This window comes from Marmota marmota, unplaced genomic scaffold, assembly GCF_001458135.2.
Source record: "Marmota marmota marmota unplaced genomic scaffold, marMar, whole genome shotgun sequence".
In the NCBI taxonomy this organism is placed as follows: domain Eukaryota; kingdom Metazoa; phylum Chordata; class Mammalia; order Rodentia; family Sciuridae; genus Marmota; species Marmota marmota.
The window spans coordinates 13208923-13234884 of record NW_026000169.1 but is presented as its reverse complement, the minus strand read 5'-3'; the positions used below and the strand labels follow the sequence as shown (position 1 = coordinate 13234884).

General features: G+C 37.6%; 1 protein-coding gene across 8 annotated transcripts in view; it reads left to right on the top strand.

The window, feature by feature from the left end:
• Itpr2 (inositol 1,4,5-trisphosphate receptor type 2) overlaps window positions 1-25962 on the top strand; it is a 484436-nt gene that overhangs the window by 358016 nt on the left and 100458 nt on the right. For all 8 annotated transcript variants that reach the window (XM_048787344.1, XM_048787341.1, XM_048787343.1 and 5 more), the window contains one exon: window positions 25247-25354. In XM_048787344.1, the coding sequence (XP_048643301.1) occupies window positions 25247-25354 (108 nt within the window). The remainder of the gene's footprint in view (window positions 1-25246; window positions 25355-25962) is intronic.

The following is a 25962-nucleotide window of genomic DNA, read 5'->3' as shown; positions in this document are numbered from 1 at the left end:
TTTTTTTGTTTTTTTTTTTTTTTTTTTTTAATGAAGCTGTCCTCCTGAGATAATAGAATATCTCCTCATTTAGTATTTTAGTATTGATGTAGTTCCTTTAAAATCTGAAGTGAGAACTACCTATCCCATTTCCGAATAACTTCCAACCAACAATGGTTTCTCTGTTTTTAATTCTTACACTTGTTATGTTTGCCCCAAACCGCATGCGTACTTTGACAGTTGTTCATGCTATATATCATCCTAGAATTGTTCTTTAATTATCTCATGCATATCAATCTTGCATACTTAATTAGCAGTAGGTTCACAAATCTGGGTGCCCATGAAATATCATTTAAAACAACAACAAACTTTTCTACAAAGGAAAAAATGTAATGGAAAAATTTCCTAGGTGTAATCATTTAAATCCTCTAACTGGCACCCAAATATACTTCACTGAGCAACAACTGATCTTTGTGTTACTATAATTTAAGTGACCTCTCAAATTCATGGCTAGTGGGAGCAATAAAAAAATACAATCCCCAAAATGGATTGAAATTGGCCTCTCTAATTGTTAGTAAGGATCATGAAGCCAGGTTCAGTGGAATCAATTATTATTATCTTTTTTTTTCTTAACATTTTATGTTTGTTATATACTTGTTTTTAACTGACATAATTGTCAGAACATCAGTCTGAATTCTAGCCATGCATAAGGCTGTTGCCATGTCTCTGACTCCTCCTTATGCTGCTCTGATCTCAGCTATATTCATTGAATACAAAGTTTATTAGAAAAGCTAGAAATTGCAGATAGGACTTCTAAGTTTTTGTTTTTCCCCCTCCCAAAGAAAATGCACAGCATTTCTTAGTGTACTTCAGATCCTTGAATTATTACCCTATCTGAACCCAAAACCAATATCTGTTTCTTAACACTTGGGAGAGAGAGACCAGGTGGTAGGAATAGCCATAGTATTTTAAGCACTGTGATTCTCTATGTTATACTGAAGAAGTTTTATAGATGTCCTGATAGTCCCCATTAATCCACTTTTTTTTCTCTTTGAAAATTCTGTTTCATAGCTGCCATTGCTTAAGCTATATTCATTTTAAGGGATAAGCATACAAATTATTCTAAATAACTGAATTTTAATTTATACTGAAATCATATGTAATGTATATATCACTCCTATTACTTAAAATGTTTCCCTTAGAGAGTTATGCTTTTCACCTCTTTGCAGCTTTTATTTTCTTATGCTAATATGTAGTAATCAGCATTGCTTCATTTACTTCATTTGTAGAAGCAGAAGGATGGGTTCGTAATTGGATACATAACTTCCATCTCTAATATCTTTGAAGGGTTTTAACTAACTTACAATTACTTCATCTTTATTATTGCTTGTAGTGCAGAAAGCAGAAAACACAGCTGGGTTTTTTAACATGCAGAGGCATTTGGAGTGCAGTAATGTGTTAGCTGGAATATTGTATCAAGGATATTGTGGGGACTGCTTAGCTGTTATTCGCCCTGCACTGTGTGTTTTCTCTATGAGCTATTTACGTCACTCGGCTTATCTGACTTCAGCTTGCTCATCTACTAAACCTGATGGGTACCCATGTTTGCAAAGTAAATTTTCAGGGACCTATATGAATACTAGAGTATATTTGGACCATGATGCCTCTTTACTGGGTTAGATTATGTTTTAAGTAATGGAATGGAATAACTAATCATGTACTAGATATTTATGTATATATTTATGCATCATCTCTATATAAAAGGAATTTGAGGTTGAATGAGAAATGCTTTTGTATAACTAGACTGTTAGAATATGTAAGATCAAAAACCTTTAAAAAAAGGGGGTATGTAAGTACTTTGAGTATCTTGGCCAATATTCTGACTGTTTATCAGAGATAGATCTGAGTTTTGTTTTTTTTTTTTTTTTGGTAACTGAGCATGAAAAATAGTGAATTAATACCTATGTTATTTATTAATAACCAACTGTTTATTGGCATTTAGTTCTAAAAGGAATTTATATGAAGACATAGTACAACAACATGGACAATGTTTTCTAAAAGAGTTCTGCAAAATTTCCCAGATGAAAAGTGTTGCACTTTGCTTTTTTCCAGTCCTCAGGGATAGTGTTCAACACTTCACTTATAATTAAATGAATATAGTTAATTCTGGACTATGACAAATATAGCAGTGTTTGTGAAAATAGATTGTAAGCTTACTTCATAGATGGACTTCAATAATGTAGAAGCTTCCCAATATGTGAACTTTATTGAAAAAAGCTTTTAAAAATATCACATTTATCATATTGAGTTGAAAAATAGATTTAGTTTAATTGTCCAGGTATGCAATAAGGCTGCTGTTCTTGGTTGTGAGAATAAAGAAGGGAGCAGACAGTTCCCTCCCCTCAATGAACTGACATCCCTCCTTGGGATCACACTGATTGTGTGTGTTCTATGGACACCAGTCATGTAGCAGGTGGGGATGGGGATGAATGGGGTGTGGAAAAGAGACATCGTCTCTACTTTCATGAAGTTCACCTTTTATTACAGGAGAGACAAGAAAACAATCACATTGCATTAAGTCCTTTGGAAGATGTGTATCTGGGGTGCTCTGGGATCTCAGGGTGGGAGTATACTTGGGAAGATGAGGGCACAAGAGCCGGAATGTGTCAGGGAGAGAGCCTGAAGGAGTCTGAGGAGCAGACTGAATTCACTCTATACTCAATCATTTGGCCATTCACTCAGTATTCAAGCATGTTCATCTGCTTCTCTGAAAAGCCTCTAGCCCACTGGCTTGAGATTCTGCTCCCTTTTATAGCAGAACTGCTCAAAAGAATGTACATAATTGTTACCCCCAATTCCTCTCTTTCCTTTCTTTCTTAAATCCATTTCTGCCAGACTTTTATCCCCACCATGCCACCAATAAGTTCTACGTGGACTACAGTGACTGCCACCTTGCTAAATATAATGGTTTGTCCTCTTCCTCATCTTATGTGACCTGTCACTAACATTTGACCCAGTTGGTCACTCTCTTCCCCTTGAAGTACTTTCTTCACTTAGTTTCACACAGCACTGTCTTCTGATCATTCTGTTTCCTTCTTCTCAGTCTCCTTCACTGGTTCCTTTCTCCTTCTGTCTGAAGTGTTCTGGCCACAGTGTTGTAGGACTCAATTCTTGGATCTCTTGGCTTTTTAATGACTGATCACTCCCTGGGTGATCTCATTCAATCACATGACGGTAAGAACCAGCAGTACCATGATAAATCCCACATTTTTATCTTCAGCATGGGCTTCTCTTCTACACCAGACTGATACCTCTACTGCCTGGAGCTCAAGCTCCCATTTGGGTCTTTTTTCAGCAACTAACACTGACTATACCCATAATGGTACTCTTGCTTCTCCCATGGTGTGTACAACCTAGGGACGAATCCAGACACTTGGACTCCAGGGCCTGTTCTTCACATTGTTACTCTGACTCAAGACTGGATTTTGTCTGTCACGTGATACATCATTGCTTACTGTGATATATCATGGAATATACATCAACTGGACTCTTGTGGCCTATTTATTTATCTGACTCTGCTAGATTCCAAACTCTTTAAGAGCACAATTTGGGTTTTATTCACAAATGTCTTCCAGTGCATAGCATGTGATCGATTCCATAAACATTTTGGGTTGATTGAGTAAGTAAATGAGTGATTGTTATAGTTAATAAGTGTTGTAGATGATTACAAAGGAATTAGATTGATTGACTAGAATTGCTGTATAAGACTTTGTGGAGTGACTTGCATTTTAGATAATGTTTGTGGATTGATAAGATTTACATAAGCAAAAAAAAAAAAAGAGGAAAACATTTTCATAATAGGGAAGTATTACAGGGGTGGGGGCAGCATTTAGCTTGGTGTGTGTGCACGTCAGGTTCTCTGGGGACCTTGCATCAAGGATGGGGAAGGCAGGGAGGTGCTGTGGTAAGTGGCAGAGGAGGGGCACTTCAGCAACTTCTGGAGGACTTTAAGTACCAAAAAACAATTCCATAGAAATATTAATTGACATGTCACGTAGTACACATTTTGTCCAAACTGTTCCTCAGAGTACTTTGCTCTTACTTATGTTACCATAAAATTATTGAGACATTGATGATTTTATAAATTGCTGAACACATTAGCAACAAAAAAATGACAGAGAAGTCTGCATTAGAAAATATCTGCCAACCCAAAAGCATTATTACAGGTCTTAAAAGGATCTTTTAACAATTGTACTTTTATTCATGTACTAATTTATACCATGACATTATTAAGCAAGCATTTAAAGATAAATCAATTATAAAGGAACCAATGTGAAAACAATTAGTAAACACATAAGCCGATAAAAAACACTTATGTCAAAGCACTGAGGAATAGTCTGGATATGTGTGTCTTTGTTTGTGCTTGCATATATCTGCCTGTAATGTATATCAGTTAGCTTGTTTTTCCATCTCAAATGTGAGTGTAGAAGGTTCAACTCTTCAGCTGACATTTTATCCTGAAGACACACGGTAGAAGCATCAGATGGGATGGGATAGCAGAACAGAGGTCCAACTAACTCTCTATTGACTATCAACTGTTGGCCAATAAATAGATCAAGTACTAGAACATTAAAATTATTTTTGAAAATAGCTTTTCCTGATGCAGTAGCTAAGAGAACTATGGAGTTACATGGGTCTTACTAATTACTGACAAGATTGCTCAGCCTTTGTCTTTTGTGATTTTTGATGCATTTTGAATTTCTGAATTACTTACAGAAACACAGTAAAGTGATAGACCATTGCAACAAAATAATATCAGAAGATAAAACTGTTGAACTAAAAAAATGTCAGACCTCAGAAAGGGAAATAGTTATCCTCAGCCAGACAAAAAACAAACCAAAAAAAGGTTCCCTTTAACCTCACAATGAAGTGATTATCTGAAATTATATAGTAGGAGAAAATTCTGGAAAGCCCCTTATGATTTATGTTATCAATGAAAGATCAGTTTTAGGGATATAAAATGGATTGGTTCAAAAAACATCTTCTGGAAGTGTATCTATCTATATGGCATTTATCCATATCTATACATTTTTTTGTCTGCCATATGAGACCTGAAAACTTTTACGAATTGGTTTATCAGGGGTTTACAAAGTGCCACATGGTGAATATTTTCAGCTTTTCAGACCATACTGTCTCTGTTGCAGATTTTCAACTCTGCCATCCTAGAGCCAAAACAGCTATGGATAATGTGTAAACACATGCGTTTGTCTGTGTTTACCAAATAAAACTTCATTTTTACAAAGCAGGTGGCAGAACAGATTTGACCCAGGAGTTACGGTTTGCCAGATACTGCTTTAGATAATTTTTATAATCTTCTCAATGGGAAAGATTCCCATTCCTCACATTTGAAATATCCTTGTGAATCAGAACTGATGGGACCACTTACTTTTAAGTGTTTTTCAACTTTGTATTTATAAAGTTTAATTCACTTTGTCTATGAGTGTGACATGCCATGCTTACGTAAGCTCACAGGCACGTATGTGCACATACACACACAAACACACACAGACGCTTAGAATTTTTGACTGGATAAAAGGAACATACTGGAGGTCCTTTCTTCCATTCCTCTGGTTGTATGACTTAAGTATTCTGTGGACAGCGAGAGCCTGATAAATGAGAATTCACTAACAAGTTGATAGGGGCAGGCTTATGCTCATTCCTTAGATGGAGAAGACAAATGAATTCAGTGTGAATCAGGAATGTGAATGAACCTAGCAGAATGGAAGCAGAATCCAGGAAGTGAAGACAGAGTGATTGCAATGAGAGGGATCTAGAGGGCAAAGCCACAGGACAAACAAAAGAAAACTAGCTATGGGCGAAGGTAGTTTTCCACTTACATCTGATGGACAACTGAGGAAACGCTGTGTTCTATATTGAGGTCTAAAGCAGAAGTTCTCAAATGTAGTTCACTTCTAATTCCTAGACTCTGTCTGCAGAGTCTCTCAATAGATTGAAGGTAGGACCCAAGATCACTTTTTACCATACATCCAAGATATTTTTATTTGAGTTGTCTGCAGACCACAGTTTCAAAAAAAGCTACTCCAGACTTTTGCCCTTCTCAGCTTCCTTCCCTAATTGACCGGGCCTGATCACCTGACTCACATACAACCTCTTCTCCTTTCCTTCCCTTCCTTCTCCTTTTGTGCTTTCCACCTTCCTGGTGTCATCCTGACCTGATTGTTATTCATTTTATTTCTGCTAAAACCCAACCCCTTCTCAGAAATTAAACCGACCTCTGTCTATCAACAAGGAAATATCTGCTAAAAAAAAAAATAGCTTGCACTAAAGTTAATGAATAAAAACCATAGCTGTCTCCCTCTTGGTCATGTGTGTACACACTGACCCCATAAAACAATATGAGAATCTGCATCATCTTTAGATGCAAAGTCTCTAATGACAAAATAAGAAGAGACCAAGGAAGAGGGCAAGTGAGGAGGCTGAGGAGATGGGCAGGGTCAGATCAGGAGGCCATGTAGATCTTGCCAAGGGTTTTGACCTTAGTCCTACATGTAGTGAGAAGCCATCTCCACTGCCCTCTCTTAAGTCTAGCTTCATATTTAGCTCATTTAATGACCACAGGAGTGGCTTAAGGAGAGCAAAACGGATGTAAGAGTCTTGGATAGCTTCTAGGCATGGAGTTGGTTGGTGGGCAAGACCAGGGAAAGAGAAGCTTGGAGGGGAAATGGAAAAGGAAACTTAGTTCTAGACCTTCGATATTTAAGGAGCTATCGAGACATTGGGTTTGGAGGTATACAACAAGCAGTGGACTCTGTATACTTCATTCTCAGGAATGACAGCTAAGCTTGGAACATTGGTGAGCAGAGATGAGACTTCCAGAGCAAAGCGATTGGAATCAGAGGAGTAGAACATCGAGAACAGAATCAGAGTAGTATCAAAAGTTAAAGGAAAGCATGGGAGGAGAGGAAACCACAGAAATGGGTTGAAATGATAGTTCTGAGGGAATGAGATTTAAAAGTAAGAGAGGGGAGGAGAGAGACTCTCAAAGGAGGGTGGGACCAATGGCCCTAAATAACTCAATACACAAAGTACACTTGTCAGCCTGGGCCTGGCTGTGACACTTAGCAGTTCTACAAGCCTGGGTGGTGAGCACCCAAACGGGATAGCAGTGAACAGAGCAGCTGTGCGATGATGATTGGAAACACAGGTGTATTCCAAAAGGTGCACAAGAGTCAGAAGAGTAGTGACTCAAAGCAGCTCAGCCAGGGTGTGCTTTTCTGATCCCTACCTTAAGCAGAATGAAAGCAAAATTTCAGCTCTAAAACCCAGAGGGCCTGGGAGAATGAGATAACACTAGAGGCACTGCAACTCAAATTGTCTTGCTGTCATTCAGGACAACTTTATGCCATCAGTATACCATGATTGTTCTTCAGAAGAAGTGGGGTGTGTGCACTCATGCACTTTATTTAAAATGTTCACCCTCCAAGATTTCCTAAGGCTCCTTCATATTTATATTTGCTTTCCCTTAGCACAGTGCCATTACCTAAAAGCAGAACCTGAAAAGGGCTAATTGGAAATGCTCAGAGGGTCCAGTTTGCAAAAGCAGATCTCTATCTGCCAGACTAGGTATTTGTTTTCATGTTTACCCATTCTGCTTGACACTTTATGGTTGTCATCTAGTAAGGCATGCTTCAGGATCCCAGCGATAGTGCTAATTAAATGTCAGTGGGTTTGGGAGTTGCAGGGAGGACTTCACGCTCAGATGGCGAGGCTGAAGCTGAAAGGAGAGGTCCATCAACCCTCCCTAAGCTCATTAGGGGAGGGAAGGGCTTGAATTCAGGCAGCTCCAGGGTTCAGATCCTAAGTAGATGCTGCAAGAGGGTCCATAAATGAGCTCCAAAAGGAATAAACAAACACATGTCTATGCAGTTTTAACAGAGAACAATTTCTTTGGGCAAGTTTTCCTTGAAATTGTTCCCCTCCATCACCCCCCATGTTATTAATGGTGTTACTGATTCTAGAACTGCCTTATAGTTAACTTTGTTTTATAGTTGCAGTTGGTCACTCCCACATGTTTGACATTGAGGCAAACTAAGGAAGAAGTCTTCCCAAGTTATAATGTAAAGACACACATCCAGAAAGTATCAATGCTTCAGGAGCAGGGGTGATATAGGCAGCGGACTCTTCCTGCTTCCCCTGGGGAACCTGACTTTCTCCTCCCTGTAGGATATAATCTTAGTGTACTGCAGAGCAGGGGGCTTAGTCTTGAAACCACCCTGGCCTCTTTCCAGAATCACTCTGAGCACTTTCCTCAGGGAGTGGCCTGTTCACTCAGGGGCTATCCAGCCAGAGGCTGCTGTTACCCTGGACCCTCCCACCTCCTTACCACAAGGCCTATGGAGCCAGTCAGCACTTCCCCTGCCTCCCTCAGCCACTCACTTCCTCCACTCCCTGCTGCCATCCGCTCTTACCAGGCACCTAAGGCAGTCTCCTCTTTGTTTCCAGTGAAGTGCCTTTTCAATCCACTCTTCAAAGAAGTCAAAGTAATTATTCCAAAATGCCAGCTGATGGTGCCCATCTCCTCACTCAGCATTTCCATGGCTTCTGGTGAGCCACAGTGTGTGCTCATTGGTCTGGCTTGAGAGACCCTGGTCAGGCTCCTGATTGCTCTTTCTTTTTTTATTATTATTTTAGTTCATATTTATCAAGTACTTTCTTCGTGTCAGGTACCGTGTCTCATCTGAATATCAGAGTAACTTTTTGAGGTAAATATTAAGGAAGTGTTCTTAGTAACCTCACTTGCTAAAAGTGAAAGCTCTGAAAAGCTAAACCACTTGCCAGTGGTTGCTCTGTGAACAAATGGGACAGTTGGGATTTGAACTCAGGTCTGTTCAGAGCCTGTGGTGCTAACCACTGGGACGCCCTACTCTCTAGTCATCTCTGCCATCGTCCCTCTTGTTCTCTGTGTTCCAGAATCTGCCCACTTTCTGCATGATCATCTGGTCCAGACTGCCATCATCTCTCAACTGGATTACTGCCATAGGCTTCTGACTGTTCTACTTCCATTTGTCTGTGCATTCCTCAGTTGTTTTCTCGAACACAGTAACCATAATGAACCCTTAAAAATATAATGCAGATTATGTTACCTCTCTGCTCAACACTTTCGAATACTTCCAGTTTCTCAGCAGAAATCAAATTTCACATTGCCTTCAAAAGCCTCCCAGTATGACCTGGCCCCTCCCCATCACTTCTCTGGTGCTTTCCTCCTTACTTTCTCTGCTCAAGCCACAATGGTCTCATGGCTGCGCTTTGAAACCAAGAACCATAATCCCACCTTGGGTCTTTAAACTTGTTATTGGTTCTGCCTTTTAAATTTCTGTGAAAATGGTCTGTGACTATGTTATTTAAAATAGCAGGCTTCACGTGCACCCCCAATCCTTACTCCCATCCTCTGCTCTCTTCTCTTCTTAGAACTTTCATATTTTGGTAGAATGAGCGTTTATTTGTGTCTCCTACACCAACAGAAAGTTAGTTCCTTGAGGGCAGGAGCTTTTATCTGTTTCGTTTGCTTTTATAACTGCAATGCCTGGAGCATTACTTGGCACACAACAAAGATTTGTTAAATATTTTAGAATGAACATGCAAGACACACATTAATTATTGAATTTATCTCATGGTGGCATAAAATTATAAGGATAAAAAAAGTATTTTTTTTTGTTTTTGGTTCAGGAGAAGAGAATATTTATGTTATGTTAATATCATACATAAAGTACTTTATGGACCTAACAATGATAATAATATTTTCATTTACAGATAATTCATGACCTCGTTACATTGTAACAAACAAGCTTATAATGCAGTATGATAAATTGTGGTATAAAGGTATATTAAGAATTGTAATGCAAAAAAAAAAGAGAGCTCATGTATAATGGCATCATTTGGCATGAACATACTTTATATAGAGAGATACGAAAAATTGTGCTGTGAATGGATAATTATGATTGTAATGCATTCCACTATTGTCATGTATGTAAGAAATAAAAATAAATAAGAAAAAAGAAACTTATAATGCAGGCAGTATCTTACTACCAATATGTTTATGTTCAGTGCCTATATCCTTAAATGCCTTATTTATTAATTAGCTATACCTTTTTTAAGGAAGGGAAATCAGTTTTGCTATGTGAACTTACCTAAATTTTATCTTTCTTCCCCTTCTTTTGTGACTTGCCCTCCCATGGTCTTTTCATTTGCAACCTGGGTCATTTAACTTCTGGATGATTAGGTAACATTTAAGAGGGTGTTGGATGTCACAGAATGAGCAAGTATCAGAATGCATCTGTTTAAACTTCTTTGTCTCTTTTCAGTTTGACTCAACTGATCTGAATCCTTACTTGGAGTTGAGATTCACCTTGCCACCTCATTTCCCTTCTTTATTAGAGTTGCCTTTGAAATGCAGAAGTTCATTTGAGCAGTAATTCTCTCCCTTTAGAAACCACTCTGTCGAACAAAAGCTGACCTTTTTTTTTAGCAGCTATTAGACAGTTAAACATAGAGAAGCAATGGCATGATATTTCTCAGTCTGGCGTGATGCAGAAATAGAAAGCTGAAGAAACCTACGGTTGAAATGCTTTCAAGCAATTCAGTTTAAAGTTCCTGAAAATTATCTCGCAGTGGTTCTTCTCAGCCCTTCATATTACACCCCCGATTTACATCTGGCTAATTTCTGCACTTCACATTGGATTCCTGAGCAGTGGGAGAATCTTTGTAGAACTCATCATTATTAACTTCGAGCCTTTAATTAACCCACTTTAAAGTGGCTTTGTCAAGACTATGAGCAACCCAAAAGCAATTGACTCATTCCTAGAAGAGGTTTCTCATGGAGAGGATAGTAATCCAGGGCTCTTCTCTGAGCCCTGTTGGTTGGGAAATTAAGAGCATTAGGAGTATTGATCCTCCAGCAATTTTCTGAGATTATTGTAGATATTATTGTTACTTCACAGGTAGGCAAATGAGACATAAGAAGGTCAAAAAACTTGAATGCATTGCTATGAAAGGTCCGCAGTAGAACCAGAAATAATTTGTCAGTATAAATAAGCCCACTCACTACAGCAATTACTCGGAGAGCAAAGGCTCTCTAAGTTTTCCCAGTCAACCACAAAATTATTTTAATGGGTCAAAGACCCCCAAAAGATTGCTTTCTTTACCTCTTGGTGATTGCTTCAAAGAAAATACAACTAGAAAATGCAACAACTAAAAAACAGTGAAAGAATCTAAATGTTTTGGAAAAGATAAGCAAAGCCATCCTTCTTATTTAGTTTTGTAAGTAGATGTCTAGTTTATTCCAGAAATGGGAATTAAAATATTTTTCCCATTTACATAGAATATGACCACTTATTGTTTTCTAAAAATCAGTCTCTTTTGGAATGTAAAACACATATACCACTTAAATGAATTAACAAATATGCAAACAAAACATACAAAAAATACTCCATTCCTACCGTCCATCCATCTATCCAATAAATATTAAGCAACTGTTCTGTGCTGGATATGGTTTCAGATGCATGGAGTACAGTAGTTAACAAAACAAAATCCCTATCCTTCTGAGACTTAAGTATTTGGGGTGGGCACAGGGGATTGAACTCAGGGGCACTTGACCACTGAGCCACATCCCCATACCTTTTGTATTTTATTTAGAGACAGGGTCTCACTGAGTTGCTTAGGGCCTGGCTTTTGATGAGGTTGGCCTTGAACTCACGATCCTTCTGTCTCAACTTCCCAAGCCTCTGGGGTTACAGGCTTGTGTCACCATGCCTGACCTGAGATTTATATTCGAAGTGAGGGTGACACACCAACATCAAATAAAGAGTATTTCACACCAGTGCATCACTCTTGAGAATTACTGTGCAGAAAGGTCCTTGTGATTTGTTAGTATTTCCCAGACCACATTTGAAGAACCATGAGGAAGGGGACATGGGTTGGAAGTAACCAGCAAGCTTTTTTCTGGATGCTAAAGAAGCAGCTCAGGTAACATTATCCTCTCATCTCTGGATCTGTAGATCTGCATTTTCTAATGCATTACTTCCTATATGGAAAGAGAGAGGCCTAGAAATTTCAAAGATTTACCTTTAGTTACATCAGAAAGAAATAAGGTAGAAAAAATTTACCTCTTTCATCAATTCTACAAGTCAAAAACCAAAAGCTCCAAGTGTTTGTCATTTGTGGGGTTCCCAAAGATCACTTGCTTTCTCTTAATATCTGTCTTTTGGATAACTTCACACATGCCAGAATTGCATGTTAATGCTCTTGCTTTCTCATCTTAAAACATTTTTAAGTTTTGTGAAGAATAGCACTGCAACATTAACAAATTTGCAATATTAAAATACTGATTTCAGATAAGATGACTTACATGTATTATTTGTTTTCATGTAGTTTTATTCATTCCAAATTATTAATCTATGTTATTTTGATGATATCAGAAGGAATTAGGCATTATACTTCATTAAAATTTGCATAAAAATATAAAATTATAAGTAAGTTCTAAAGTCTAGAAGTCAGAAAAGATATGACCTGTTTTACTTGAAAACTGGAAATAAAGAATTAATTTGTCTTAAATAATTGTAGGGGGAAGACTTGGTTTACAAGACAAAAATTTGTTCATCTAGTCTTTTCATAAAAATAAACCAACTAATAAACTAACATACTTAATATATTATATATTTTATAAACTAAAATTTTAATGAGATTAAAGTAATTTTTACCATTTTAGTACAGAAGTATTTACAAAGAGCAACATGAATTTGGAAATCTGTAGCTACTAGTGATCACTAGTTCTTAAAAATTAAGTGCAAAACATTTTATATGTATGGCTCAAATTTTTATTTTAAAAAGTGTGTCTTACAGTAAGATTTTCTAAATATTTGCATTTTTCTTATGTTTTAAAGGAAAAAACTCCTTTGAAAACATTGATTCTTTTATGTTTAATTTATTAAGAGAATGGTGGATTTTTCGTCCAGAATCCAAATTGCTTCTGATGATAAGATCTACTATTATTAGGCAGTCGGTTATTGAAGCAGATGACTGCACCCTTAACCCCACCCCTGGAGTTTCTGATTGGGAAGGTCTGAGGTGCCTAAGGACTTGCATCTCCAACAGTTTCTAGATGATTCCTATGCAGCAGCCCCAGAGACACACTTTTATTAAAAACAGCATTAACAATCAGTAAGAAAACTACACTCTCCATCACAACACTTTGTAAGCTTTATGTCAGAAACCTATTACAAAGATAGTTTACTTACTGAAAACTGCCTTAAATTGTTTTAAAAAATGCATTGTTTCTTGAGGGTCATTGTCTTTGTCTTTTTTTTTCTCCTGCTTTGCCCTATATCATAAGCCATTTATTTCATATAATCACCAATTAATTACTGATTAGCTGAAATATAAGATAGGTATTAATGAGTAGCAGTCTAGTTCATCTGAAAAATCAGGAGTTAGTTGAAAAACATTTTAAAAAAAATTTTGTTGAATTCCTTGTTATTTTGCACATATCTTTGTCTATGTTTGGCCATTGCTATAATGGAACTAATAACTGATCCCTAATGCTCATGGTGGAATTATTTATGTATTATACTCCTTGGGTACAGGCACTAGTGTATAGAGTAATGCTGGTGTTCCAGGGTCTCTCCTCCAATTGTGCTTGGAGGAAGGGAAGGACCAGTTCCTCTGTATATCCCTAGAGGGGTGTGTGTGTGAGAGAGAGAGGGAGGCAGGGGTGGGGAGAAATGAGAAAAAAGCAGTCTGAGATGTCTGAGGTTTCATACTTGCCTTGGGGTCTTGGCCCTTTATTCTCTTGGTCCAGGAATCATCCACAGCTTTTTTTTAAAAATATTTTTAGTCATAAATGGATATAATAACTTTATTTTATTTATTTATTCATGTATTTATTGATGTGGTGCTGAGGATCAAACCCAGTGCCTCACACATGCTAGGAAAGTGCTCTGCCACTGAGCCACAGCTGTCTTTTTCCAAAGTTTGTCAGACCAAATTTCTCAGAATGATCCTTCTCTTTCTCATCCATGGCCACCCTTTCCTCTTGTCATGCTGTCCTTGGGGCTTTCTCTTTGGATTCTCAAGAGCTTAGTTTGGAAGTCCAGAAAAATGTCATTTGTTTCTGTCCTATTCCAGTTGCAACCCCAAATCTGCTCAAGGCAATGTGGACAACTGTGTTTGACTAGGGAAAAGTATGTCTGGAAAAGGAAAAAAGGATGAGAAATAACTTTTTAAGAATGAGATTAGTTACTGTTTCCAACTAACCCCTTCCACTGTACTCTTCGGTGAAAAGTCAGGGCCTTCCTCTGCTTCTCCTATCTTGTCTTTAATATCCTTCCCCACCCTTTCTCTCCACTCTTCTTCTCCTCCTCACCTCTCTTGTGGTCTCATCTCTCTCTTTTAGGGAACTCCACATTTCCTCCTTGAGAAGGGTCCTTGCTCACTGCCCTTTTTTAACCTCAGACTTCTGCTGGATGCAACCGAGTGTTCCTGCCATCCAGGCTCTGCTGGCAAGTGGGAGAAATGTGTTCCTTTCTACCAGAAGTGCCTGAAGCTACTTTCCTTCTAAGTGACCCCCCTGCCATGTGACTGAGACCTGCTGAGACCACACAGTTCAGTCTTATGTGAGAAAGCCCTTTTCTTCTTCTTAACATGACTTTGACCCTACTCCTAACAGACTAGTGATTCTGGCATCAACATTCTGGAAGAATCATTACTTCTTTGGGCTGTGTTCTATATAAAGGAACTCTCAGCATTGAGAGCAGCTCTGGACAGATGGTACCATTCCCAAATGGATCTTCTGTGATCCATAATTCGCTTATTAATATCAGAGAAAGGGATGGTAAAGACAATCTCATTTCATCTTGTCACAGTTAAGAGGAGAATTCCTTTATGGTTTGTATTTGTGCTGGCTTTCTAGGGATGCCATAGCAAACCAGAACAAACTGGTAGCTCAAAACAGCAGACAGTGCCTCACCGTGCTCAAAGCTGGAAGTCCTGAATGAAGGGGTTGACAGGCCCATGGTCTTGTGAAGGCTCAAGGGAAGGGTCTTTCTTTGTCCCTTCCCAGTTTCGTTGTTGGCTGGCTGTTCTTGGCCCCTATTGACTTGTTTTAACGACTCCCAAGAATCACATTTGTTTTGGTAAAGGCACTAGTGTATGGAGTAATGCTGGTGTTCCAAGGCCCCCATCACTCCAGTCTCCTCTGTCGCATGACTCTATTCCTCATGTGTCTGTCTGAGCCCATATTTTCCTCTTCTAAGGATACTAGTTAATGGGTGAGGGTTCACCCTACTCCAAAATGACCTCATCTTAATTTGATTACAGCTACAAAGACCCTATTTCCAAATAAGATCATACTCATAGATACGAGGGTTTAGGATGTGAGTGGATCTTTTGGGGTTGCTTTGGATACAGTTCCACCCATGGCAGTATTCTCCACTTAAACATTTAGTATGGCTTCAAATTCTCTTTCTGGTCCTAACTCTTCTTACCATCCTCCATGACTTGGTTCATGCAGATCCCTCTCTTTGTGCAGAAGGACATTCTCATGCGATCCTCTCCTTTCTCCTTTCTGCCTGTGGGCATTTTATTCATTCTTTAAGACCTTTCTTTATCAGGTATATGTCTACATGATTCTTTCCCTGGTGGCACCAAAACAAATGTGATTCTTAGTAATCCTGCCCCCCGCTTTCTTTTTTTTAACCTCATATTAATCACATGGCTATAATTGATTTAATTTCTCCAATTCCTGGAAATCAGTTTGTTTTAAAAGAACAAAATATATTTTATCCCTATAATACCACACTAGTCAAATCTGAGCTTTGCACATAACAGGATCACAAAATTAGATGGAAAAAGAATACCCCAGATGTTTTGAAAACAGAGGGGTTTATATACATTATATATGCAAGAATAGGTAAAACCTTAATTTATACCTTCTTCTGCTCATTTATCTCTACTTCAAATGGGAATGGTGTTCTGTTTGAAAGCATTGCACAATTATTAGCCTAAACACATAAGGCAATTATTCTAACTTCAGGCCCCAGGTCACTTTGTGATCTTTGAGCAGCAAGTTGCTGTGTCACAGTTTTACCAATTAGTAAAAGTAGAACACAGAAGTACCAAGGAATAATTATTGTTCAGTATCATTCAGAAACCATTTCTTGATATATATTTCATATGTATCTATATCAACATTAATGAACATTAAAATCCTCATGGTAAGAAGATAAATATGAAATGTTTTAATAAAGGATGTCAGCAAAAATGAAAACCTCAAATCTGTCATCTTTATTTCCCATTTTTGAATTTAAAAATGCATGATATTCTCCAAAGACTCTGTTGTAGATATATGTGTGTGTATTTGTGTATAAATGCACACACATGTGTTTTTACTCCTATTTAGTTGCATTTATATTTAACTGAATGACAGATGTATCATGATTGATAAGGAGGTGCATGATTATCTCCAACAAATAATGAAGGAATCCTTACCTCTCCTTAGCAGTATTCACCTTTGGAGGATATGTTTTTATTCTTTCACAAGGCTAACTCTCTGCCAGTGTTATCGATTCCTTCCTCACCCCCACAAATATACAGATGCACATATATATGTATAATATCTATATTTGCCTATTTATTTATTTATTTTTAGGTACTGGGGATTGAACTCAGGGGGCACTCAACCACTGAGCCACATCCCCAGCCTTATTTTGTATTTTATTTAGAGAGAGGGTCTCACTGAGTTGCTTAGCACCTCACCATTGCTGGCTTTGAACTCATGATCCTCTGCCTCAGCCTCCTGAGCCACTGGGCTTACAGGCATGCACCACTGCACTTGGCCTACCCATTTATTATATTGCAATATATATATACATATATCTGCTCACTTATTGTATTATATTTTGTTATATATTTTAATATTATTGTGTTAGCTTTCCTGACAAACTACCTGAAATGATCAACTTATAAGAAGAAAGATTTATTTTGGCCTACAGTTTTGGAGTTTCACTCTATGATCCACTGGTCCCCTTACTTTGGCCTATGGTGAGGCAGCCATTATGGTGGGGATCATGTGCCAGAATGAAGCCTGTTCACTTCATGGCTGGCACCTGAAAAGGAGGAAGAGGAAAGGGGCTGGGGTCCCAATATCCTCAAAGGCATGCTCCTCCAATGACTGAAGACCTCCCACTTGGCTTCACCTCTTAAAGAGTCTACCACCTTGCCAGCATGGTGAGCCACACCTGTAATCCCAGGCATTCTGGAGACTGAGGCAGGAGGATCACAAGTGCAAGGCCAACCTGGGCAACTTGGTAAGACTGTCTAAAATAAAAAATGAAAGGGCTGGATATATATCTCAGTGATAAAACTCCCCCTTGTTTTAATCCCCAGGACCAAAAAAAAAGGGATTCCACTGCTTCCCAGTAGTGTGACACATGAGAACCAAACCTTAACACAGCGGCGCATGTCCCCTTTAGGGGGACACTCACCAAAACCAGTCATTATGGTAGTTGATAAGCAATCCCAGGCCTGGTTTTCTTATCTGTGATAATAGCCTAATAAGTGTTCATTTGGGCAGAATTCTTTTGGCACTATATACTAACTATGCATGCAAAACCTAGACATCATTTCCCTCCCATATATAAAATAATTGCTACTATTTTGGCAATTATTTTCATGTGGATCACAAGTAGTTCTAGGACCCAGGGGTTTCCTACCTACGATATCATTCTTGTTAACATTCAGGGCAGCTGTGCAGGTTCAGACTCTCATAATTACTAATATTGATTGATTTTAGTTTTCTGGACCATACTATATAGTGACATCAGCTAATTCCAAGTACTGTTGTGAGCGTCTCTGTCAATAGTCAAGTTGGATGTCATAAGGCATAGCCCTTGAATATCTTCATACCTGTTTTTCAGTTTTTAATTAGGGTTTAAATTAGATTTCCTACTGAGATTTCTTACTGTGACATCTCTCCACGATGTGCCAAACAGTCCAGGAACTAACCATTTTTTTACCTTTTTTTTCAGAACATATAGTAATAATAATACTATTTCTTCTTTGGATGCTGTGTTTGTTGTTGTTTTAATGTTATATAAAAGGGTACATGGCAGGGCATAATAACAAATGTGGCAAAAGAGTCCATCATTAAGAAAATTGATTGCCTTTGGTTGGCAGTACTGTTATTCTGTAGAATACTTTTAATAGAATTGCATACAAAGGAATTTAAATTTTTTGGCAACTAATGGGCATATGTTAATTGGTCTCTGAGAAGTTGCATTTGTAGCAAATTATAAATTTGTACCAAAAAATACTCTATATTGATACCATTTCATGCATTTCACAATCACTAAGGTTGGGCTGCCATATAGCTGTTGCCTAAATCACTTACAACCTACCAGAAGGGATATACGCACATCAATAATCATAAGCAAGCAAGAAAAAACATTAAAGCATTTTTCTGGGAATTATCATCTGATTTCTAATCAGATTTATTCACCTTTACTCTTTATAGAGGTAGAAACAGAATTTATTGAGCCCTTGCTTAACTTTAACACACAGATATATGTCATTAATTAGCCAGATTCAAGACGTATTTATTGAGCCTATTTTATGAACCAAGTTTTGTTTCTGGCTCTAAGAATACCGAAATGAATAAGACCAGGCCCTTTTCCTTAAGAATATCACAGCCCACTGGAGAGAAATAAAAGTGAGTAAGATAAAATATGATAAGTTTTATGATATAGGAATGTGGGGGCACCGTGTCAATGCAGAACAGAGACAAGCAAGCAGGCTGCTTGGTCAAGAATGACCCTCAGTGGCAAAGAATATAAAAGATGAACAGGTAGAAAAAAAAATGGTGGATCCACAGTTTGGCTATTGTGAATTGTGCTGCTATAAACATTGATGTGGCTGTGTCCCTGTAGTATGCAGTTTTTAAGTCCTTTGGGTATAGACTGGGGAGAGGGACAGCTGGGTCAAATGGTGGTTCCATTCCAAGTTTTCCAAGAAGTCTCCATACTGCTTTTCATATTGGCTGCACTAATTTGCAGTCCCACCAGCAATATATGAGTGTGCCTTTTTCCCCACATCCTCACCAACACTTATTGTTGTTTGTCTTCATAATAGCTGCCATTGTGACTGGAGTGAGATGATATCTTAGAGTAGTTTTGATTTGTGGTAGATGAATGGATTAAAAAATTGCCATATATACACAATGGAATATTACTCAGCAATTAAAAGAGAATAAAATCATGGCATTTGCAGGTAAATGGATGCAGTTGGAGAAGATAATGCTAAGTGAAGTTAGCCAATCAAAAAAAAAAAAAAACAAATGGCGAATATTTGATATAAGGTGACTGACTCAAAGTGGGGTAGGGAGAGGGAGCATGGGAGGAATAGATGGATTCTAGATAGGGCAAAGGGGTGGGAAGGGAAGGGAGGGGGCAGGGGGTTAGCAAAAAAAAAAAAGAAGAAGAAGAAGAAAGAAAGAAAAGAAAATAGGATAACCCAGAAGCAGGATTTGTGGCACATAAAGGAATTTTTTTTTTTCCAACCAGGGAAGGCTCCTGGGGTCTTAGTTCTTAAGTTCACTTATTGGTGTTAAGCCTATTTCCTGTATAAAATGAAACTTCAAAATAAATTCTTAAAAAAGTCAAGAGAAATTAAAAAAATGAAAAAATGCTGGAATTATTTTTCTTTTTTATTGTTTTTTAAAAATTACATATTTGAAATTTTCCAAGATATGTGTAGCAAACTTATACAACCCTGAATGAAAATGTTGCTTAAGACTTTGAACATGTACAAGAAGGCCTAGAAGCTTTTTTAAAGTGCCTTTTAGAATGCCTTATATCTGCAGTAAAACAAAATAAATGTAAATTATCTCATTAAGACTGCATAAAGAAGAGAGGTTCTAAAATGTTTCTGCTAAGCAAAGTATACTAAATGTAAATTTTTTCTATGGGTTTCTTTACCATTAGTTATGGTGCATAAAATAGAATTATTTTCTTCAAACAATTTTAGTAATTTTAATAACATAAAGTAACTGTAAAGAAGTAAAAGCTTTTTAATAAATTAATGAAAAAATATTGAGGTCACTAAGTTACTTTACCTTAAGAAGCTGTCAACTAAGTTTTAAAGAGTTCTGATTTTACATTTAATTGATTAAAAATATGCATTGAGCACCTACTATGTGTAAGACACTGTTCTAAGCCTTGGAAATGTAACATTGAATGAATCAAATGAAAATCACGTCCTAACTTACATTCTTTTCTTTTTTTTTTTTTTTTTCCTAACTTACGTTCTTGAAGGGGGAGAGTTAATGAACAGATCCATTACAAAATATACTGTCAGATGATAATGTTTTATGGGGAAAACTAAAGCAGGAAATGGGGTTCAATGTAGCAGGGGAGGCAGGCGGAGGGTGGGTTGATCTTTTCAAGCTTGGTTACTGGCAAGACAATATTGAAAAGGAAACCAGAAGTAGGCAGGGGAGCAAGATATGCAGGTGTCTAAAGGAAAAGAATCCAGAACAGAATAGCAACTGCAAAGACCCTGGGTTGATAACATGCTACTTGGGTAGAAGGGACAGTTGGCAGACCAGTATGCCTGGGACTGAGTCACCAGGGGGAAGGTAGAAGAAGAGAGGTGTAGGAATGTCAGAGGGCTATTATGAGGACATGTCTCTGGCTCTCAGATAATAGTCATGTGAGGGTTCTGGGTAGGAAAAAGACATAATCTGACCAGCAGGATCAGCTCAGCTCCTGTGTTAAGACTAGTCTCAAGAGGACAAGGGTGAAGCAAGGAGACTTGTTATAAGGCTATTGCATGAATTTGACATAATTTTCCAGTGTACTTATATGAAAAAAACCTAAGTGAATCCCACCACTGTGTACATCCACAAGAATGACATCCTAATTAGAATAAGATATAAATATGCATGTATAATTTTATCAAAATGAATTCTACTACCATGTATAACTAAAAAGAATCAATTTTTAAAATGGGGCGGGGGGAAAGGCTATTGTAGTATTCCAGGTGGGAGACTTGTGGATCCAAACAGCTTGGGAAGGAGATGTGAGACACATTTAGCCATATGGGTGTACCTGCAACTCATCATTACCAATCAGTGAGCCCTCACTGTCAATAAGCTCCATTGCAAATATTCCACCTGGACTAGTTCTGCCTCACTTGTACTTCCTTCTAGTTCCCCAGTTACTACCCCTTTTAAAAACCACATTAGAAGCTACAATTCATTGATTCTATCATCTTTTTATTGTCCCTCCTGGCTTCACTTCCTCCTTCATTCAGCTTAGATTCCATAGTCCTGTTTAAATTCCTTGCATAGACTCCTAGTTCCTGTTGTCTTTTTTGATGGTGTTGACCTCATCCAGCCAAACCACAAATCTCATTAGTTACAACTTTCTGTCTCCTGCATGCCTGCACCCAGACAGCTGAATGTCACTGGAGAGAACCCTACAAACATGCTCACTGTTCTTACTGTGACCATACAGAAAGGAGACCCTTGAGGCTTCTTGACACTCCTACTATATTCCCCAAGCCCTTCTCTTTCCTTATCTGACTGCTTCATACCTTTGCTTCATTAAATATCCAGTGCCTCCTCTTTCATCCTCATTATTAGCCTCCTATTTTGCCAAGAAAATAAAAGTAACCAGAAAATGTCTCCTCTGTGTTCCCACTGTCACAGTTAGCCCCTGCTCCTGCAAATCTCTGCTGTCTCTGGGGTGCATTTTCTAAGGCAAAGCCTTCCACTTAGTGCTGGACCATTCCACACTCCCTGACAGCACTCCAGTAATTGTTCCTGTTCTCTCAAAATCAAGCCTGACATTTCCTATATTTAAAAACAAAAGCTCCCTTTTGCCCCTCTCCTTGTCTAGCTAGCCCAAAAATTAAAAGTGTTCCTGCAAGTGAACGCTTGAATCTAGGAAAACCAAATTTGGGGGGCAAAGTAGGACTGGTGAAATGATCAGTCCTGCCCAGTATCAATGAAATCCGAAATCCAGTGCAAAAATTTTTGCAGAGTTTCCAGTAAACTCGGACTATTCTGCAAGCTATTCCTTGGCTATCCCCAAAGCAGTGGTCCTCAAGAGTTTCCTGTACTCACACTCACTGGTTTTATCTCCTCTCCTCCCATTCTTACATAAACTCACTACACTTTTCTTCCCTCACCACCTGGAATTGCTGCTATCAAGCTTATCAGTTATCAAACAAAATGACACTTCTCAGGCTTCATTCCATTTGCTTATCAGCAGCATTTGATGCCCATGGTCCTGCCCTCCACCTTGAAATTCTTTCTTCACTTGGCTTCCAGAAGTTCCATTGCACTATTTTGTGTCTGCATGCCTACCCAGCTTTCTCACTCTTCTTTGACAATGGTTTTTATCTTCTTTATCTCTTTTGGATTCCATGGAGCTCTTTTCTTGGTCTAAACTCACTTTTTGATGATCTCACTGAGGTTCATGATTTTAAATGTCAGCCATACTGTGACATCAAAAAACAAAATTATAGCAGATTTTATTTAGAAATCTTGATTAGCTTTATTTGTGATTCTAGACACAGGAAATACTTTTCCTAGACTTGGGAAGTACTTATTCTTTATAAAGTTGAATAAATGCAAAGAGATTGGTTTTATCAACAGAACAGGGGTGAGGAAAACAGGGATGAAGAACAAAAAGTGGACTGGTCATTTAAAGTTACTCTCCCTGTAACACAGGAGCAGGGAAATAGACAACAGAAAAACAACTGACTGGTTGACATGAGGTTACTTCATATTACTCAGAAAAGATTAAAATAGAACTAAAAAGCAAAAAGTAAAATAAAGAGAACTTCATTGTCACACAGATTGAAATTGACCTGTTGGAGAATTTGGCTCTTACCTTTCTCTTGAATTCTTGGAAGTTCAAATGATAATTTAGTTTCAGTTTGATGCCATGGAGCTTTAGCATGACTGACTCCATGTTGAGTTTTAGGCTGGTCTCTTGGTGCCTAGTGTGGAGGCTTAGACCATGGTTTCCTATAACTGTTATCACTGACAACCCTAAATATATAATCAAGCCCTTACCTCTCCCTAGAACTTTTGACAAACCTATCCAACAGTGTGATCCATGTCACCTTTATAGGGTGACATTGAAAGTTTCTAGGTATCCAGACCCAAATCCTGACTTTCTGCCCCTAAATTTGCTTTCTTTGTATTTTCTCTTAGTAAATAACATTTCTAAACTTAATTGCTCATGTCAGTAATTTTAGAGTCAGCCTGTGATAGATTTCCAGCACCATAACAAAATATCTGATATAAATATCTTAAAAATTGGAAAGATTTATTTTGGCTTGTAGTTTCAGAAGTTTCAGTCCAAGGCCAAGTCTTGGCCTTGTTGCTCTGGATGCCTGTGGTGAGGCTGAGCATGATGGCGGAAGCCATGGTGGAGCAAAACTATTTGCATCGTAGGAAGGGGCAAGGTCCCAAGATTCCCCTCAAGGGCACACTCCCAGCAGCCTGACTTCCTCCAGGTAGGCCCCCCACTCCTAAAGGTTCTGCCACCTCCCAAGAGCACCATCAGCTGGAGACCAAGCCTTCATACAGGAGCTTTTGGGGGACATTTCAGATTTAAACCATAATATATCCTTAATTCTTCTTGTGCCCTAGATTCAGTATTTAAATAAATCATGCCAGTTTTACGTTGATGAACTGTCCACTTTTTGCCACTCGCTAATGTGCCTGAATGGTGGCAATAATTTTATCCATTGAAACTCATTTAGATTTTTCGTAATACCTATAAGTCACAACAAATTCCATGACTATGGTTTCTAATAAAATTTTATATAATTCCCATTTAGTTGAATATAAAATATAAGTGAAAATCAGGAAATTATTTTCTTGAATGATTTAGAAATGTTCCTGAAAGTCAATTCTAAAATAATAATTTCAAAAATTATTTGTTCTAGAGCGGCATCAATGGAATGAATATTTAACTCACCAAATTATCACATCCAAGGAAAATACTCATTTGGTTTTATTGGTCCTAGATTATTATTTCAAATGTATCTCCATTCTGTCTAGTTAATATTTGTATGAATATCTCATAAATAATGAAGAACTTGTTTATTGCTCTATAATGTTGATAAAATACAGAATCTGGAGCCATATTGTTTGAGTTTAATACTGGCTCTACTGATTTCTAGTTATATTATTATAGAAAAGTTTCACATTTTCTATGAGTTAGTGATAATGATAGTATGTACCCCAGGATTTCTTAGTAGGATTAAGTGAGATCATATACTTAAAATGCTTAGGACACAGAAAAGACACGTGTACTATGCTAGTAGTAAAAGAATTATATAGCAGAATAGCACTAGCAATCCTTGGGGAACTTGAGGAATAGAACATTTGAAAGGTTAAAGACATTGCAAGGTCTCAGGAATTGTTCAAGACAACCATAAAAGAGACTTCTAAAGGCAATAGGTACTAATTATCTACAAAGTAAGAGAACAAGCCAGCAAATATCTTAAACGTTTAAATAAGAGAGAAAGATTACTTCTACAGCAGTAGTGAAAATCAGGAAATGATTTTCTTGAATGATTTACAGTAGTAGCTTGAAATAATTTAAGATGAGTTTTTTGTTTTTTTAAATGCCCAGTTTCAATTACAGTAAAATAGAAATCTATACCCATGAAGTGTCAATTTTGACAGACTTAAGATGATAAAGCAAAGAACTTCAGTAAAAACTACTGATGGGAAACTTTGATTAGATGCCTTAAGAGAAATCCTCTGAAATACACAGGACTACTTATGCCCACCAGGAAGCTACCCTTTATATTATTTCCACTACCCTCTGATCTATTGCACTGTTGATCAGGCAGTTTGATCTGTGAATGTAGTTTAAATTTATTACAGGGAATATTATTTACATCTGTATCATATCACTGTGGACATTTCTTTTTCCTGGCACAATCATATACTTATTGAAAACGTAAATTTAATTAACAAATGTTGACAGCTGATCCTTAGTGACTTGATTATTCATGCCTTTCAAATATAGACCTACTTTCTTGAAATATAACTAGTTGCCATTTACCCCAGGACTGTGAAGTTGTATCTACAAATGGACAAAGGAATTTTGAAGTGTGAACCAGGAAAGGGGAAATGAAAATATCTCAAACCTTTATCCTTTTCCCTCTCTAGTTGGCCCGCCACAACAAACTGTTACAGCAGATGCTCAAACCGGGATCAGATCCAGATGAAGGAGATGAAGCCTTAAAATATTATGCCAACCACACCGCCCAGATCGAGGTAACCATCTACTATTTCTTGAAAGGGACCAACTGTGAAAAAAAAATGTTTACTTCCTATTTGAGACCATTTTCATATATTTTCCTAGAGCAATGAAGCAGCATTGAGTGATTTAAACTGAAAAGCATATACTAAAAGAGGATCTATAAGAAATGGAGGTGCATATCTTTCAAAGTTATCTTTTTTCTTCCTTTGCCAGAACTATATGTAAATTGTTTTCTAAAATTAATAGAGTTATTTTATTTTTGTTGTTTGATTGTAGAAACAATCATTGCAGAGCAGTGATATTTTAGAGACAGGATAAATATTATAGAAGTCATGATTCTAGAAAATGTTACTTTTTAAAATTGTGGAAGGCTTAATGCAAAAGAGATCTCTGTGTGTCTTAGGAAAATAGAAGTGTAGAAGATATAGAAGGTACTAATAAAGTTTTCATATGACTGTTAACTTGCAAGGCTCAACAATTTCCATTTTCAGTGTGCATCAATTGACCCCTTGCCACTCCTCCCCTCAGATTAGATATTATTTAATTTTATTTAATGGCCAATGGGAGTTCAGGAGGTGTGGGTCAAAATGCATTTATCATTATATATTTGGAGACCCATATG